Raw genomic sequence first — 18,531 nt, forward strand, 5'->3', positions numbered from 1 at the left:
TACATGAACCAAGAAATTCCAGATGTACAAACTGGACTTAGAAAAGGCAGAGGAACCAGAGATCAAATCGCCAACATCCACTGGGTCACAGAAAAAGCAAGAGAATTCCAGAAAAATATCTACTTCTGCTTCATTGACTATGCCAAAGCCTTTGACTGTGTGGATCACAATAAACTGGAAAATTATTAAAGAAATGGGAATACCAGACCCCCTTATCTGTCTCCTGAGAAACAAGAATGAACAGTTAGAACTAGACATGGACCAACAGACTGGTTCCAAATAGGGAAAGGAGTACGTCAAGGCTGTATATTGTCACCCTGCTTATTTAACTTATATGCAGAGTACATCATGAGAAACGCTGGGCTGCAAGAAGCATAAGCAGGAATCAAGATTGCTGGGAGAAATATCGGTAACCTCAGATGTGCAGATGATACCTCCCTTATGACAGAAAGTGAAGAGGAACTAAAGAGCCTCTTGATGAAGGTGAAAGAGGAGAGTGAAAAAGTTAGCTTAAAACTCAACATTCAAAAAAACTAAGATCATGACATCTGGTCCCATCAGTTCAGTTCAGTTCAGTTCAGTCACTCAGTCGTGTCTGACTCTTTGCGATCCCATGGACTGCAGCACGCCAGGCTTCCCTGTCCATTACCAACTCCTGGAGTTCACTCAAACTCATGTCCATTGAGTCGGTGATGCCATCCAACCATCTCATCCTCTGTTGTCCCCTTCTCCTGCCTTCAGTCTTTCCCAGCATCAGAGTCTTTTCAAATGTGTCAGTTCTTCAAATCAGGTGGCAAAGTACTGGAGTTTCAGCTAAAACATCAGTCCTTCCAATGAATATTCAGGACTGATCTCCTTTAGGATGGACTGGTTGGATCTCCTTGCAGTCCAAAGGACTCTCAAGAGTCTTCTCCAACACCACAGTTCAAAAACATCAGTTCTTCGGCACTCAGCTTTCTTTATAGTCCAGCTCTCATATCCATACATGACTACTGGAAGAAACCATACCTTTGACTAGACGGACCTTTGTTGGCAAAGTAATGTCTCTGCTTTTTAATATGCTGTCTAGATTGGTCATAACTTTCCTTCCAAGGAGTAAGCATCTTTTAATTTCACGGATGCACTCACCATCTGCAGTGATTTTGGAGCCCCTCAAAATAAAGTCAGCCACTATTTCCACTGTTTCCCCATCTATTTGCCATGAAGTGATGGGACCAGATGCCATGATCTTAGTTTTCTGCATGTTGAGCTTTAAGCCAACTTTTTCACTCTCCTCTTTCACTTTCATTAAGAGCCTCTTTAGTTCTTTGCTTTCTGCCATAAGGGTGGTGTCATCTGCATATCTGAGGTTATTGATATTTCTCCCGGCAATCTTGATTCCAGCTTGTGCTTCTTGCAGCCCAGCGTTTCTCATGATGTACTCTGCATATAAATTAAATAAGTAGGGTGACAATATACAGCCTTGATGTACTCCTTTCCCTATTTGGAACCAGTCTGTTGTTCCATGTCCAGTTCTAACTGTTGCTTCCTGACCTGCATACAGGTTTCTCAAGAGGCAGGCTCTAAGGTGGTCTGGTATTCTTATCTCTATAATAATTTTCCACAGTTTGTGGTGAGCCACACAGTCAAAGACTTTGGCATAGTCAATAAAGCAGAAATAGATGTCCCGTCACTTCATGGCAAATAGATGGGGAAACAGTGGAAACAGTCATGACTTAATTTTCTTGGACTCCAAAATCCCTGCTGATGGTGACTGCAGCCATGAAATTAAAAGACACTTGCTCCTTGGAAGAAAAGGTATGACCAACCTAGACAGCATATTAAAAAGCAGAGACATTACTGCGATGACGAAGGTGCACTAGTCAAAGCTATGGTTTTTCCAAGAGTCATGTACACATGTGAGCTGCTGCTGCTAAGTCACATCAGTCGTGTCTGACTCTGTGCAACCCCATAGACAGCAGCCCACCAGGCTCCCGTCCCTGGGATTCTCCAGGCAAGAGTACTGGAGTGCATTGCCATTGCCTTCTCCAACAGATGTGAGAGGTGGACATAAAGAAGGCTGAGAGACAAAGAATTGATGCTTTTGAACTGTGGTGGTGGATAATTACTTTGCCAACTGTGGTCTACTTGGACAGCAAGGAGATCAAATCAGTCAATCCTAGAGGAAATCAACTCTGAATTGGAAGGACTGATGCTTAAGCTGAAGTTCCAATACTTTGGCCACCTGATGTGAAGAGCCGGCTAATTGGAAAATATCCTGATGCTGGGAAAGATTGAGGACAGGAGGAAGGGACAACAGAGGATGAGATGGTTGGATGGCATCATGAACTCAATGGGCCTGAATTTGAGCAAATCCCAGGAGATAGCAAAGGACAGGGAAACCTGGCATGCTGCTGTCCATGGGGTTGCAAAGCGCTGGACACGACTTAGCAACTGAACAAAATAACTTATTTGTGGAAGAAAATGAGTCAGTTGTTCTATAGAGGCTACCATATTATGGATTTTGCATAAATTACATAACCATAAAATTCACCCAGATAGTTTACACTTGACATATTTGAATTCACTTAGCTAGAGCAGACTGTTCAAACTCATCTTGTCCTACACATTTCACAGGTACAAATAAACACTCTAAAGGCCTTTGTGAAACAGTCACTAGTTTAGTGAACAGCTTTGTGGCTTGGAAACTCTGGAATATTTATCTGTCCTTGATCCGTCCTTCAAGCTTAATGCATGCTAACCTTATGTTTACATATCCTCCAGTGCTTGGAAAACTCTAGGACTTCAAGGCTTATTTCTATCTGGCAGATACTTCATAAAGGTCTGTTACTATGGCCCCACCCAAGAGGATTTCTAAGAATAAAACAAACTGGGATATCTATCTATGACTTGAATGAACTCTTCATGTGTTTGCTCGTGCTCAGTTGCTCAGTCGTGTCCAACTCTTTGGGACCCTATGGATTGCAGCCCTCCAGGCTCCGCTGTCCATGGGATTCTCCAGGCAAGAATACTGGAGTGGCCTGACCCAGGGATTGAACCCACTTCTCTATCTCCTGCATTTGCCGGTGGATTCTTTACCACTGAGCCACTTGACCTCTGCCCATAAAGAGATGAAGATTTGACCAACAAGGGCTTTGTAGCCCTGGGGTTCACCTGTATAAACTCCAGGGGAAAAATAACTGGCACTCTGGCCAGGTTGGAATAAAGTTTTCTGGAATTAGATAATCTTTTAAGTCAAGATTGCACAAACTTACAGAATAACTAAAAAGCTCAACTCAGTAAAACTGGCTTGTCTCAAAAACAGACATCTTTTTAAAAAGGTCTTTGAGAAGTGCTCAGAGGACTGAAATGGAGGATGTGAGTTAGGTAATTCTTCTCCACTTTAAAGGCATTGGAATTATGTCTTCCCATAATGTGACATGCCATGAACAGTCCTATTCTGTCCAGTGCATTTAATGGTAAGGGTAAAAGCTGAACCCAACATAAGGGTCTTTAAAAGGCCTATCACAATTGTCTTGCAATTGATGGATCCACTGGTCTCTAAAAGAGCTTCATTGTCATGTTCAGAGGAGAAATTGGCCTCCTACAATGAGTATGTATTAAATGCCCTGAATATATTTTCGGGCAGAGACAAAGCTACTTCTTTCAGTTGTGGCTTTAGGCCAGGTTTTTGTCCTGTTGAACACAGTATCTGTGGATGAGATGAACACCATGATCATCTCATGAATCCTTTTGTGGCTAGAAGGAGCCCTTGGCCTATGGGACTCCATGAGCTACTCTGACCAAATGCCAAGATGTTTACCAGATTTAAAATGCAGTTGTACCAACTGATCTATCATAGTGAGGGAACTCAGAACCACATATGCAACTCCAAACTCAGACTTCTCTCCATCCCAGGATTTGTCTTTCCATTCTAGCAACATGCATAATATATGAAGTTCAGAGCACCAGGAAACTTCCTTTTGAGGAGTATGGGTTTCACGGACAGGGTCAGTAGCTTTGTTCCTCCCTAGCTCCCATCACTAGAATCTCCATTTGGACCCCCAAGGCCAGCTTCCATGGGCTTTCCCTGGTGGCTCAGATGGTAAGAAATCTGCCTGCAATGCAGGAGACCTGGTTTGAATCTTGAGTCAGGAAGATCCCCTGGAGAAGGAAATGGCAACCCCCTCCAGTATTCTTGCCTGGAAAATTCCATGGACAGAGGAGCCTGGCGGGCTACAGTCCATGGGGTCATAAAGAGCTGGACATGGCTGAGCAGCTAACACACTTGGCCAGCTTCTACGGAACTGAGGATTGTTCACTGTGGACTCAGGACATGCCCATTGACAGACTATGCCATGCAGGGAGGATATACTCATGGGAACAAGTTGTTGGGAAGAAGAGGAGCTCTGGATTGTTGTTCTTCCATAGGACAGCTGCTAGAAGAAACCTTGTGCTGGGAGCTAGAGCCAGCAAGGGGAGATGTGTAAGGTAGCCCTGGAGAGCTGGAGGATCAACATTTTTCCATGTGGCTCAGGGAAATGTAGGATAAAGCTGGGTTCTTAAGAGAACTGCTGCTGGGAATGGAAGTGCCTCCTGAAGAGGCTGCTGTGGAGGAATGGATGCTGAAGGAGAAAGAAGATTTGGAGAGGCTGTTGACAAATGGAGCTAGGCGAGGTATGGCGTGGAGCTTTGCGATGCGCGGGGACTGCGTGCAAGATTGACTTGGGCCTGGTTTCTAAGGTGCTGCCATTTAGACCACTGTTCTTCTATAAACATTTGCTGAGGGGAGCCTGGCAAGAGAGCGCTTTGTAGCTAGAACTTTTCGGGTTTTCCTCCTCAAATTGCTCCAGTACCACGGTCCATTCAGCTGGAGAATTGAGGGGGTGATTACAGAGTGCTAGAAAGTGATGGTCTGGAAAACTGGGTTTAGGAAAATTTCTTTTTTACTTTTGTACATGAAGACCTGTGACTTTTACACAAAGCAATGGGGCTGCCCATTCTGTCTGATAAAATGAGAACCTTTCCACTGCTTTTTTTTTTTAACTTGTTCTGGTTCTTTCTTTATTTATTTGGCTGCCCCAGGGTCCTAGCTGTGGCATATGGGATCTAGTTCCCTGACCAGGCATTGGACCCAGGACCCCCGCCATGGGAGCCTGGAGTCTCAGCCACTGTCCCACCAGGGAAGCCCTGAATGAGAAATTTTTAGGAGGCTTAGTCTATGTTTCCTTCACCTTGACTTTGTTCTATTTATTTATTTGGCTGCACCAGGTCTTCATTGCAGCATGTCAGAGCTTTAGTTGCAGTGTGTGAGATGCAGTTCCCTAACCAGGGTTTGAACCTGGGCCCACTGCATTGGGAGTGCAGAGTCTTAGCCACTGGACCACCAGGGAAACCCCACCTTTGCCTTAACTGTGTAGGAGCCTTTACTTTCTTCTCGGTCAGTATGGATGTCAGGGACCCGCGGTGTGGTCCTTTCTCCTACAAAGAGACCTAGTGTGCACCCAGCCTTGGGGCCAGAGAATTTGGACTTCAGCATCCAAACCATTCATACAGTCCTCCCTAGACTCGCTCTCCTCTCATTACAGATCATAATCCTCTGGTCTCATCTTTCCCACCTGAAAGAGTACCTTCCTGATGTCAGCATTCCACTGACCTTTCTTCTGGGCTCTGGTCCCCTTTTTTTCTTCGTTTCCAGAACAAATCTGTTCTCTCTGCTCCTTGTCTTTTTCCTCTTGCAGCATCTCTGCAGTCTTTGCTTGCGTGTGTACCTGGCATTCATCCTGGTACTGGGCCATCTGCTGTGCCATTGCCCTGCCAATAGCTTCTTTAAATTTCTGCAGAGGCTCCTCCAAATGCACCCCCACCAACAGGTTCCCAGAGATGAAGTCTTGGGGCAAGTATGACCAGGATGCCCTTTTGCTTCACTGCAGGGATGAAGTCACATGGCCACGTGCCTCAGAACAGATCTGTTTGCTCAGCTACCAGGTTTGTACCTCTGCGCCCAGTTGGATCCCATTGATATCCTGGGTGAAGCACTGCCTTTTGCACTGCCCCTCAGCTTCTGGCAGCGTGAACTGGCTCCTCACGGCACTTCTCCAGGGGCACTGGTAGGCTTTTGAAGAGAAAAGAAAATCGTGAATTCCTCATCCAATCCCACCCCGTGGGAATCTCTTTCATCATCCATATCACAGAAGGGGCTTCCTTCTGGAGACTCACTGAGCAGCTGCTTCAGGTCCAAATCAGTCAGAGAGACCATAGCAGTGACCTCTTGGAACAAACCACTGCCAGAGGCTGAGCAGAAGATTGAGAGTGAGGGGTGCTACAATGTTCCCACAGACTTATGATCCTCATGCGTGTTTTTCCTGGGCCAATTTCTCATTTTCAAATGTCTTTACATTTCTTTATCACTTCGAGCCTCAAGAACACATCTTGTTTTCCTTACCATCATGAAGAGCTGTGAAGCCCATTTGGGAAAAGCTGGGCTTTATTCATTTCTTCTGCCACACCCAAGCAGAGCCCCCAGGAGCAAAGGACCAGCCCCAGGCATATTACATGGGCCTCGTGACCTTAAGGGAGAGGGAAGTGGGGTCTTAGGGGGTGGGGCAGTGCTGACTGGTCAGAAGCCCTGGGAAGGGGAAAGGAGGCCTGCTTTCTTTGAATAAATGTTATGCCTTCACTGGTCTCCTGGAACATCCCTAACATAATTATTTTCAAGTATTTTTTTTTTTCTATTCTGTAACATTGACTTCACCTGTATTGAATTTATATCCGATTATTTTGTTAGATGTTTTTTTCTGTAGCATGAGATTTCTTCATGCCCTCTAGGATTTTTTGTTTGCACATTCATTGGAGTGCCTTTTCATTTGTTTTATTTTCACTTACATCCTGACTTCATTGAGTGGTTTAGCAATTGCCTCCACTCGGTATCCATTTTGCATCAGGAAATTGAATACAAGTGGCACCCACGCCCTCTGTTTCCTGAGCTTGTAACTCCCTATTCTATTGAAGGGACTTCCCAGATGGTGCTAGTGGTAAAGAACCTGCCTACCAACGCAGGAGACATAAGAAATGCGATCCCTGTATCGGGAAGGTGGAAACAGCAACCCACTCCAGTATTCTTGCCTGGAGAATCCAATGGACAGAGGAGCCTGGCGGGCTACAGTCCACAGGATCACAAAGAGTTGGACACGACTGAGGTGACTTAGCACGTACACATACTATTGAAGAACCCCTTTCTGTGGAGAATGAAAACACCACCTACACACTGCACCTGTGGCATCTCTTGGACAGTGATTCTGCACCAGCTCAGCCTTCTCTCTTATTGGGTCCTCAGCCGTGGCTTCTTTCTAGGCTGAGGCTCCTGCCTCTGTGTGCATTGACTGCATTCAAATTTTTTGAGAACTTGACCCCAGTAAAGGTTTGGAGCAGGAGACTGGCCCTCTTTCTATCTCCAGCTGCTTCTTCTGCAGAAACCAATCTAGAATCTTTGCTTCCATTGGCTTGGGTGAGAGAAAACCTTTCTGAAGTAAAAGGGAAGAACAAAGCAGAAATGCAGAGACAAGCAAAAAAGATGAAGAAATTCATGAGTTTCCCATTTTCTCTGCCTTTCCTAAAGTTTGACTTTTCCTTTAATTTTAGGACACACCTAAGTATCCTTCTACCTCTCCCATATATCTTTGGGAGCAGGAAATTGAATACAAGTGGCACCCATGCCCTCTGTTTCCTAAGCTTGTAACTCCCTATACTATTGAAGGGACTTCCCAGATGGTGCTAGTGGTAAAGAACCCACCTGCCAATGCAGGAGACATAAGAGATGCGGGTTCGATGCAACCCTCATCTCTTTGCTTAAGCTAGCTCCAATGGGTTTCTGATACTAGAAATTAAAAGGTTCAGTGAGGGACTTCCCTGGTAGTCCAGTGGCTAAGACTCCATGCTCCTAGTACAGGGGGCCCGGGTTCCATCTAGATCAGAGAACAAGATCCCACATGCCACAACTGAGTTTGTATTCCACAACTAAAAAATCCAAGGAAGATGGAAGATACCATGTGTGGCAACTAAGACTCAGTGTAGCCAAATAAATAAATAAATAAATATTTTTAAAAAAAATAGGTGTGGTGAATACGTGTCTTTGGGGCATGCCATGATCCAGTGTGTTTGTGATTCCTGTGCCAAGCACCACTGCACCCTTGCTCTGGGATTTCCTCCTTCCAGAACTCCCTTTGAAGTATCAATCTTGGCTCTCACTACGCAAGGGGAGAGTTTGGACATCTCTCCATACAAACTTTGTCAGGAAGATGGGATTTGGTCAGGAAAACAGAACCACTTTACGGACTGCAGGAAACCAAGAGGCCGAAGACTTGAATGATGTGCGGAAGCTGAGGGAGTGAGGGTCTGTGGGCTGAGGCTGGAAGCCTGGAGAAACAGTCACCGAAGCCTCCAGTACAAAGCACTGGTGATTCTCAGAAGTCCTCCAGGAAATTAGCACAATTGCTACACTTCTCAAGCGAAAATGGCTGAACCAAATGATCTCTAGGGTCTTTTCCAGTTTTGAGGTATGCTGAGTCTTTAACAAGGTCCAGAGAGCGTCCTGGGTAGAATCATCAGTAGCAAGGAAAATGTGAAAGGCTGGGGAGTTCAACAACTCTTAGTTGAGTGACAAGAGCCCCTGGCACACTGGCCTGTGAATGAGAAGGCAAAGCCCAGTGTTTCTACAGTTTTTCTCATAACTCTGGCTTTCCTGATCAAACCATCCCTCCATCCAATCCTGAGCTCTCTCTCATTGGTCCAGCCTCCTGATATTTGTGCTGTGACCTGCCAATGAGGATGTGTTCTCCTGCCCCTGCTCAGTGCTGATTCGTGAATGGTGGCATTATTCCCTGGGAGCCTGAAGGGGACAGAAACACTTTTGCTCCCTGGGTCTCCTTGACCAATTGACTAAACCAAATGCATAAGGATGTGGGACGAAGACCCATACCTTCCTTCTCACTTAGAAAATTAGCCCATCTTTTTCAAACCTCTCCTTCAGTCAGCCTGTTTTACTCACCTCACTGAATCTGTAAAATCTCCCTTGTATGTCAAGACATTGTGAAAGGTTTACTTGCCTTCAGTCACGTGCTTTTCAAAATGTGTTAATTATGCATTACTCACTGAGTATGCTCTGAACTGTTGCTGCTAATGCCATCTTATTGGACTGGGGAGAAGTTACTTGTAGCGGTTACGTAATCTTCAGACTTGCTGACAGGGAGTTTCACTGCCATAATATGCTTAATTGGAGGTCCTCAATTTTGATTTATTGTCCTGATGAAATCAAATCCTTCTGGTATTTTCTTCATTTAGTCAGATAGTAAAGGAAGTCAGCATTTTCTTTTATCTAGATGTTCAACTTCTCTTCTGCAGACAAATACCATTGAAATATTGAAGTAATAATGATGGTCTAAACAGAACTCAATGTTCTTATACTAAAGATTAATGGGTTTTAATATTTTATTTGTCAAAGTAAACCATAGAGCATTATTTCATCTTCTCAAATTTTAGTCTCAGAAAGGATGCAGTTTCAGTGCTCATATACATGGTGAAATTTATTGATCAGAAATGCTATCATTTCTTTGTAGTTGCCATAAATGGTTTGATTATCAAATAGACTGACATAGAACACTTGACAGTTCTTTCTTTATTATACATTGTAATTAATCTTGCAATGAGTCTTATTTGTCAATTTTAAAAAATGAGTCAGTGAAACCTACAGGTAAAACATGGTGTGGTTCTATGACATATAGTCATGATTCACAGTCCAGAACAGGTCCATGCATAAACCAACTTTGCTTTTGATTAAATGGCAATGCATGTTTATACAGCAGCCTCTAAGTACTCAAGGAAATCCTGTATTTGCAGCTGAAATTGGTATACTACCACTTTGTCTTTTTAGCAGCATGGGTCAATTGCTTTTGGTCAAATACATTTTTGGTTCCATCTGTATAATCAAACCAATAATGAATTGTGGCAGTTTTAAAATATGTCCGCAAAGCCTTTGACATCCTTCCCAGGTGGGTTCTATGACCTCTCCATCCTAATCTGTACTGATGTTAGAGACTCATTTAGAATCTGGAGAATCAGAAAAGTGATTCACGTAACTTTTGAGGCAATGCAGTGTCTACTTGGTTCTCTTGGGGCACTTGCTGTGGTGGAAGCCAGGTGCCATGTAAGCAATCCAACCCCTCATGCTGTTGAGGCCACTTGGAGGTGCTTCAGCTGACAACCCAACTGAACACTCAACCAACAACCAAACAGCCAGATGTATGAATAAGTCGTTTTGCACATCTAGCTCACTTGAGCCTTTAGATGACTCCAGTTATTGAGAGAGTCCAACTGAGCCCTTCTCCAATTCTGTGGTCAAATAGTTTTGAAGAGAATTCTGCATCTTAGGAGATTGAAAATGCAGATTGTAATATTAAAGGCTCTGATAAGTCCTGCAATACATAAAAGTGAAGTCACTCAGTCGTATCCAACTCTGTGACCCTGTGGACTGTAGCCTACCAGGCTCCTCCATCCATGGGATTCTCCAGGCAAGAATACTGGAGTGGGCTGCCATTTCCTTCTCCAGAGATACATAAATCTAATAAATTTAGTTCAAATTTATTTAGCCATGGAACCATTTTGTCTTGAGACATCTATTAGGATCTGATTGATAAAATTAACACTCTGATTAATACAGTTTTCAATTATAAAAATTTTCAGCTATGTGTTTAGTCATTCAGTTGTGTCCAACTCTTTGTGATCTCATGGACTGTAACCCACCAGGCTTCTCTGTCCACAGGGATTCCCCAAACTAGAATAGTGGAGTGAAGTGCCATGCCCTCCTCCAGGGGATCTTCCCAACCCAGGGATCAAACCCAAATCTCCTGCATTGCAGGCGGATTCTTAACTGTCTGAGCCACCTGTAGCTTGGGACTATAGCTTGGCTCAGAATTTAGCAATAGAGCCTGTTGCAGTTGCAATAGTTAATTAACTTCATCTTGATGAAGAAATCAAACTTCCATGGGAAGGGACAAATAATAGGGATGAGTTAAGGATCTGAAATATTGTATCAGAAAATAAGAGGCTACTAGTTCAACCGGAAATTACACACAAGTGCAGGGAATACCTCAGTAATCATCAGGAAGGAAGTTCCTTCTGGATAGGAAAACAGTTGGGTTTTTAAATGTCCCTTGGTTCTGCTTCTTTTGATGGTCAGAGGAGTGGCAGAAACTCCTGGCTGAGTCTTAGAGCAAATCAATTTATCTATCTACTTACCCACCTTCCTATCCATCCATTTTCATTCCTTTCACTTGAAGAGGTAATATATTCATATAGCATAAAATTCACAAAGAACAGAGTGATATACACTGAAAACTCTCCCTCCCACTCTGTCTTTCAATTACAGTGTTTCCAGTTCTTATCTCTCTTTCCCAGGGTTAACTTAAGCACATAGAAGCAAATACATATATATGTGCTTAAAACATATAGTACATATTATACATATTGTGTTCTGCACTTTGCTATTTTTCAAGTAAATATACATATTTAAAGTAAACTAAAGAGCCTCTCGATAAAAGTGAAAGAGGAGAGTGAAAAAGTTGGCTTAAAGCTCAACATTCAGAAAACGAAGATCATGGCAACTGGTCCCATCACTTCATAGCAAATAGATGGGCAAACAGTGAAAACAGTGGCTGACTTTATTTGGGGGGGCTCCCAAATCACTGCAGATGGTGATTAAAAGACGCTTACTCCTTGGAAGGAAAGTTATGACCAACCTAGATAGCATATTCAAAAGCAGAGACATTACTTTGCCAACAAAGGTCCGTCTAGTCAAGGCTATGGTTTTTCCGGTAGTCATGTATGGATGTGAGAGTTGGACTATAAAGAAAGCTGAGTGCAGAAGAATTGATGCTTTTGAACTGTGGTGTTGGAGAAGACTCTTGAGAGTCCCTTGGACTGCAAGGAGATCCATTCAGTCCATCCTAAAGGAAATCAATCCTGGGTGTTCATTGGAAGGACTGATGTTGAAGCTGAAGCTCCAATACTTTGGCCACCTGATGCGAAGAGCTGACTCATTCGAAAAGACCCTGATGTTGGGAAAGATTGAAGGCGGGAGGAGAAGGGGACGACAGAGGATGAGATGGCTGGATGGCATCACCAACTCAATGGACATGAGTTTGGGTAAACTCTGGGAGTTGGTGATGGACAGGGAGGTCTGGCGTGTTGCGGTTCATGGGGTCACAAAGAGTCGGACACGACTGAGTGACTCAAATGAACTGAAAGTAATTCCATATTCATACATGGTGAGTTTCCTTATTCTTATTTTTCCCATCTCCACTTAATATTTCATAGTATGGATGTACCATAATATAATTAACCAGTCATTTATTAGTGTCTTTTCCTGTTATAAACAATGTTGCATGGAATAAATTTGGATATGCATCACTTTGCCTGTGTGCAAATGTATTTGAGGATAAGTGACTAGGCATGGACTCACTGGTCAAATGTTGGCAGGTGTTGTTGGTCCCTGGCCCTGATCTCTTTTATGGGTCTGGTATATCCATTCCTTAGCTGCTCCAGGTGTTGGCTTCTAAAAATCTCACCTGTGCTTCCTTTTTCTTTCTTAATGTTAACTGAATTTTATTTTTCTTGGCCACATGCAGGATGATCTTAATTCCCTGACCATGGGATAGAACTCAAATTCCCTGTCGTGGAAGTGCAGAATGTTAACCTCTGGACCACTGGGGAAGTCCCTCACATGTGCTTTCTTTTCTGGGGAACTGCTGTTGACTGACAGTTGCTACCAGGCCCACAGATGTCTCCTGGACAATGACTTACAGATGTGTGGTTATCACAAGCCAGTCTCCTTGTCTCTGGGCAGAATAGACTCTGTGGTACAATTTCACTCAAGAGCCTCTTGTGGGATGGGGCTGAGGCTAGACAGATCTTAAGCCACATCTTGCCCTATCCCCTTCCCCCGCCAATCTGCTTCCCTTACTCCTCTGCAGGTTTCTTCTGAGAGCATTCCCTTAATAACTCATTTGTACAAGAATCCCTGTTTCAGCCTCTGTTTCTAGGGAGCCTAGACTAAGACAAATGTTATGTGCACATCTAATTTTTTTGTTGTTAAATCACATTTTTTAAAATTAAGGTGAAATTCATGTTACATAAAATTTGTCATTTCAAAATATACAATTCATTTAGTGTATTCACAACATCTTTATTTCACTATACCCAGTAAGCCATCATATCCCTCAGCCCTTGACAACCAACCACTCTGTTTCTATTTCTATGGATTTGACATTCTGAACATTTCATATAAATAAAATCATATAATCTGTGATCTCTTGGTGCACATGTAATTTTTAGAATAAATTTTTTAGATATTGTTCAGTTGTCTCATAGAGGTTGCACCAATTTAGATTCATCCTAGCAATGCAAGAAAGTGTTAGGGAAAATTTTATCATCTTAATTGCTCATCAAGTATTAGTGAAAGAGTGAATATATGCTGTGTCTTGTTTTGGTGTTAGTGTATTTGGAGCAGTGTGTGTGCATGCTAAGTCACTTCGGCCATGTCTTACTTTTTGCGATGCTATGGACTGTAGCCCACCAGTCTCCTCTATCTATGGAATTCTCCAGCCAAGAATTATGAGTGGGTTACCATGCCCTTCTCCAGGGGATCTTCCCCACCCATGGATTGAACCCATAACTCTTAAGTCTCCTGCACTGGCGGGTGTGTTCTTTACCACTAGCGCCATCTTGGGCTTCTTGGATGGCTTGGTGGATAAAGAATCTCCCTGCAGTGCAGGAGACACAGGAGAGGTGTGTTCAACCCCTGGGTCAGGAAGATCCCTTGGAGTAGGAAATGGCAAGCCACGCTGGTATTCTTGCCTGAAAAATCCCATTGACAGAAGACCCTGGAGGGATACAGTCCAAAGGGTTGCAAAGAGTTGGAGGTGACTAAGCACGAGCACATCCTATTACCGTGTTTGGAGCTGTGTATCCCTACTTTTCGGAGAAGGCAATGGCACCCCACTCCAGTACTCTTGCCTGGAAAATCCCATGGACAGGGGAGCCTGGAAGGCTGCAGTCCATGGGGTCGCTGAGGGTCGGAGACGACTGAGCAACTTCACTTTCACTTTCACGCATTGGAGAAGGAAATGGCAACGCACTCCAGTGTTCTTGCCTGGAGAATCCCAGGGACAGCAGAGCCTGGTGGGCTGCTGTCTATGGGGTCGCACAGAGTCGGTCACGACTGAAGCGACTTAGCAGCAGCAGCAGCAGCAGCATCCCTACTGTAAAAAATGTGTTTGTTTCCAGAGGAACTGGGACACTTGTCTGTGTAAAAGGTTGTTTCCATCTCGATGGCCATGTGACCACTGATCTCATGGCCCTTCCACTTGCTATGGGTACGAGGGAGTGCTGAAAAGTAGATGATGGGGAGGGCCATGGCCAAAGGGAAAGGATAGGAAGGGTTTGTATTTTCTAAGATATAGGAAAATTAAAGGTCTCAATTTTTTAAATCAAAAAGCACAGAATACCTAGATGGGAGGGGAATATATGGGATTCATAGGGAGATTCTGAGTCCAACTTTGACCAATGCTTTTAGAGGATATGTGGTCTAACCTACAGTGTGGTTTGTATAATCCAGAGGAAGCCTGCTATAGGCTTTCAGATCAGCACACTTGAGACCCAATCCCAGCTCCACTGCCTTCTAACTCTATGCCCTTATCTTTCTGAGTCTTGGTTTCATTTTCAGTAAAACAACAACATTAATAATACCTATCTTGCAAAGTTATTATGAAAATTCAGTGTGTTTAGTCCTGGGTGAGGGTTATATAAAGAGTATTGTAAAGGTAGCAGAAATTGTGGTTATTATTATTATTGAAGAGCTCTCCTCAATTATAATGAAAGGTTTCAGAACTACAAAGTGTATTTAGTATAGAAGAAGCCCCAGGAGAAGGACTCTTGGGTCTACACTTTTCAATAGCCCCACTTTTCACTACTTATTCACATCATCCTATTCCAATTCTTTTTTAAATTTTTTATTTATTATTTATTTTTTTGGCTGCACAGCAAGTGGGATCTTAGTTCCCTGACCAGAAGTTGAACTTGCATCCCCTGCAGTGGAAGTGCAGAGTCTTAACTACTGGACTTCCAGGGAAGCCCCCCAGTTCTTTCTCACTAATGAAGGTCCATACTCCCCTCTCACTGCCTTCATCTCCCATTTCATTCAGGGGCTGGCATAAACAGCCAATAAAAGAAAGCCAGAGTGCGTGGGTGGCAGAGTTTTCTCTGCTGGTAAATGTTTGGGAACCCAATGACTCGTACTCAAGAGGAAAGGCTGACCACCTATATAGCAAGGGGTTTCAATGGTGGAGAGTTTTCCCATTTCCACTGAGGACAACATAAAAGAAAATGGAGATGCTGGAACAGAGCGGGTTAAGATGGACTTAAGCTAGCTCTTCAAAGACCCTCAGTGCTAGAAGTTTCCATTCTGTGAACACATTGCCTCTGGGTTTATTTGAGTGTACTCCAGCTTTATGCTTCAGTATTGGCTTTGTATTATCTAAGCCACCCAAAGGAATCTCCACAGAATACAAAATGAGCACATTATGAAATGAAGCCAAGGATTTTTTTTTTTTTTTCGCTGCACCTGGCAGTTTGCAGGATCTTAGTTCCCTGACCAAGGATTAAACCTGGGCTACAGCAGGGAAAGCACTGAGTCCTAACCACTGGACCATCAGGGAATTCCCAAGGATTACTTTTTAAAAACCCTCATTATGTTTAAAATAAAATTTGGGGTACATTTCAAATGCTCCTCTTTCATTATATTCCCCAATATTGTCCTGCTCATAAATGTTGATGTTGTATAATGAATAGGGTTGTGAACCATTATATTTTGGCTTGTTTTGGTGGAATAAGGGGTGCTTTTTGAGAAAAGAATGGTCTAGTGGTTTTCCCTACGTTCTTCAATTTAAGTCTGAATTTGGCAATAAGGAGTTCATGATCTGAGCCACAGTCAGCTCCAGGTCTTGTTTTTGTTGACTGTATAGAGCTTCTCCATCTTTGGCTGCAAAGAATATAATCAATCTGATTTCGGTGTTGGCGATCTGGTGATGTCCATGTGTAGAGCCTTCTCTTGTGCTGTTGGAAGAGGGTCTTTGTTATGACCAGTGCATTTTCTTGGCAAAACCCTATCAGTCTTTGCCCTGCTTCATTCTGTATTCCAAGGCCAAATTTACCTGTCACTCCAGGTGTTTCTTGACTTCCTATTTTTGCATTCCAGTCCCCTATAATGAAAAGGACATCTTTTTTGGGTGTTAGATCTAAAAGGTCTTGTACGTCTTCATAGAACCGTTCAACTTCAGTTTCTTCAGTGTTACTGGTTGGGGCATTGACTTGGATTACCGTGATATTGAATGGTTTGCCTTGGAAACGAACAAGGATCATTCTGTCGTTTTTGAGGTTGCATCCAAGTACTGCATTTCAGACTCTTTTGTTGACCATGATGGCTACTGCATTTCTTCTGAGGGATTCCTGCCCCCAGTAGTAGATAAAATGGTCATCTGAGTTAAATTCACCCATTCCAGTCCATTTTTAGTTTGCTGATTCCTAGAATGTCGATGTTCACTCTTGCTATTTCTTGTTTGACCACTTCCAATGTGCCTTGATTCATGGACCTGACATTCCAGGTTCCTATGCAATATTGCTCTTTACAGCATCAGACCTTGCTTCTATCACCAGTCACATCCACAACTGGGTATTGTTTTTGCTTTGGCTCCATCCCTTCATTCTTTCTGGAGTTATTCCTCCACTGATCTCCAGTAGCATATTGGGCACCTACTGACCTGGGGGGTTCCTCTTTCAGTATCCTATCATTTTGCCCTTTCATACTGTTCATGGGGTTTTCAAGGAAAGAATACTGAAGTGGTTTGCCATTCCCTTCTCCAGTGGACCACATTCTGTCAGATCTCTCCACCATGACCCTCCCGTCTTGGGTTGCCCCGCGGGCATGGCTTAGTTTCATTGAGTTACAAGGCTGCGGTCCTAGCGTAATTAGATTGACTAGTTTTCTGTGAATATGGTTTCAGTGTGTCTGCCCTCTGATCATTCAGGTATGACCTAAATCAAATCCCTTATGATTATACAGTGGAAGTGAGAAATAGATTTAAGGGCCTAGATATGATAGATAGAGTGCCTGATGAACTATGGAATGAGGTTTGTGACATTGTACAGGAGACAGGGATCAAGACCATCCCCATGGAAAAGAAATGCAGAAAAGCAAAATGGCTGCCTGGGGAGGCCTTAATAATAGCTGTGAAAAGAAGAGAAGCAAAAAGCAAAAGAGAAAAGGAAAGATATAAGCATCTGAATGCAGAGTTCCAAAGAATAGCAAGAAGAGATAAGAAAGTCTTCCTCAGCGATTAATGCAAAGAAATAGAGGAAAACAACAGAATGGGAAAGACTAGAGATCTCTTCAAGAAAATTAGAAATACCAAGGGAACATTTCATGCAAAGATGGGCTCGATAAAGGACAGAAATGGTCTGGACCTAACAGAAGCAGAAGATATTAAGAAGAGGTGGCAAGAATACACAGAAGAACTGTACAAAAAAGATCTTCATGACCAAGATAATCACGATGGTGTGGTCACTCACCTAGAGCCAGACATCCTGGAATGTGAAGTCAAGTGGGCCTTAGAAAGCATCACTATGAACAAAGCTAGTGGAGGTGATGGAATTCCAGTGGAGCTATTTCAAATCCTAAAAGATGATGCTGTGAAAGTGCTGCACTCAATATGCCAGCAAATTTGGAAAACTCAGCAGTGGCCACAGGACTGGAAAAGGTCAGTTTTCATTCCAATCCCAAAGAAAGGCAATGTCAAAGAATGCTCAAACTACCGCACAATTGCAGTCATCTCACATGCTAGTAAAGTAGTGCTCAAAATTCTCCAAGTTAGGCTCCAGCAATACGTGAACCGTGAACTTCCAGATGTTCAAGCTGGTTTTAGAAAAGGCAGAGGAACCAGAGATCAAATTGCCAACATCCGCTGGATCACGGAAAAAGCAAGAGAGTTCCAGAAAAACATCTATTTCTGCTTTATTGACTATGCCAAAGTCTTTGCCTGTGTGGATCACAAGAAACTGTGGGAAATTCTGAAAGAGATGGGAATACCAGACCACCTGACCTGCCTCTTGAGAAACCTGTATGCAGGTCAGGAAGCAACAGATAGAACTGGACATGGAACAACAGACTGGTTTCAAATAGGAAAAGGAGTGTGTCAAGGCTGTATATTGTCACCCTGCTTATTTAACTTCTTTGCAGAATACACCATGAGAAACGCTGGGCTGGAAGAAGCACAAGCTGGAATCAAGACTGCCGGGAGAAATATCATAACCTCAGATATGCAGATGACACCACCCTTATGGCAGAAAGTGAAGAGGAACTAAAAAGCCTCTTGATGAAAATAAAAGAGAAGAATGAAAAAATTGGTTTAAAGCTCAACATTCAGAAAACGAAAATCATGGCATCTG

General features: G+C 43.2%; 1 protein-coding gene and 1 non-coding gene across 2 annotated transcripts in view; one reads left to right on the forward strand and one right to left on the reverse strand.

The window, feature by feature from the left end:
- Nucleotides 1-5,299: 5,299 nt before the first annotated feature.
- TRNAG-CCC (transfer RNA glycine (anticodon CCC)) lies at nucleotides 5,300-5,372 on the reverse strand. The gene has a single exon. It is a non-coding gene; the product is annotated as a tRNA-Gly (tRNA).
- A 552-nt stretch (nucleotides 5,373-5,924) lies between these two features.
- EFHC2 (EF-hand domain containing 2) overlaps nucleotides 5,925-18,531 on the forward strand; it is a 328,957-nt gene continuing 316,350 nt past the window's right edge. Inside the window, exon 1 of the mRNA XM_068963224.1 lies at nucleotides 5,925-6,089. Coding sequence (XP_068819325.1) covers nucleotides 5,925-6,089 — 165 coding nt within the window. The remainder of the gene's footprint in view (nucleotides 6,090-18,531) is intronic.

This window comes from Capricornis sumatraensis, chromosome X, assembly GCF_032405125.1.
Source record: "Capricornis sumatraensis isolate serow.1 chromosome X, serow.2, whole genome shotgun sequence".
Lineage (NCBI taxonomy): Eukaryota > Metazoa > Chordata > Mammalia > Artiodactyla > Bovidae > Capricornis > Capricornis sumatraensis.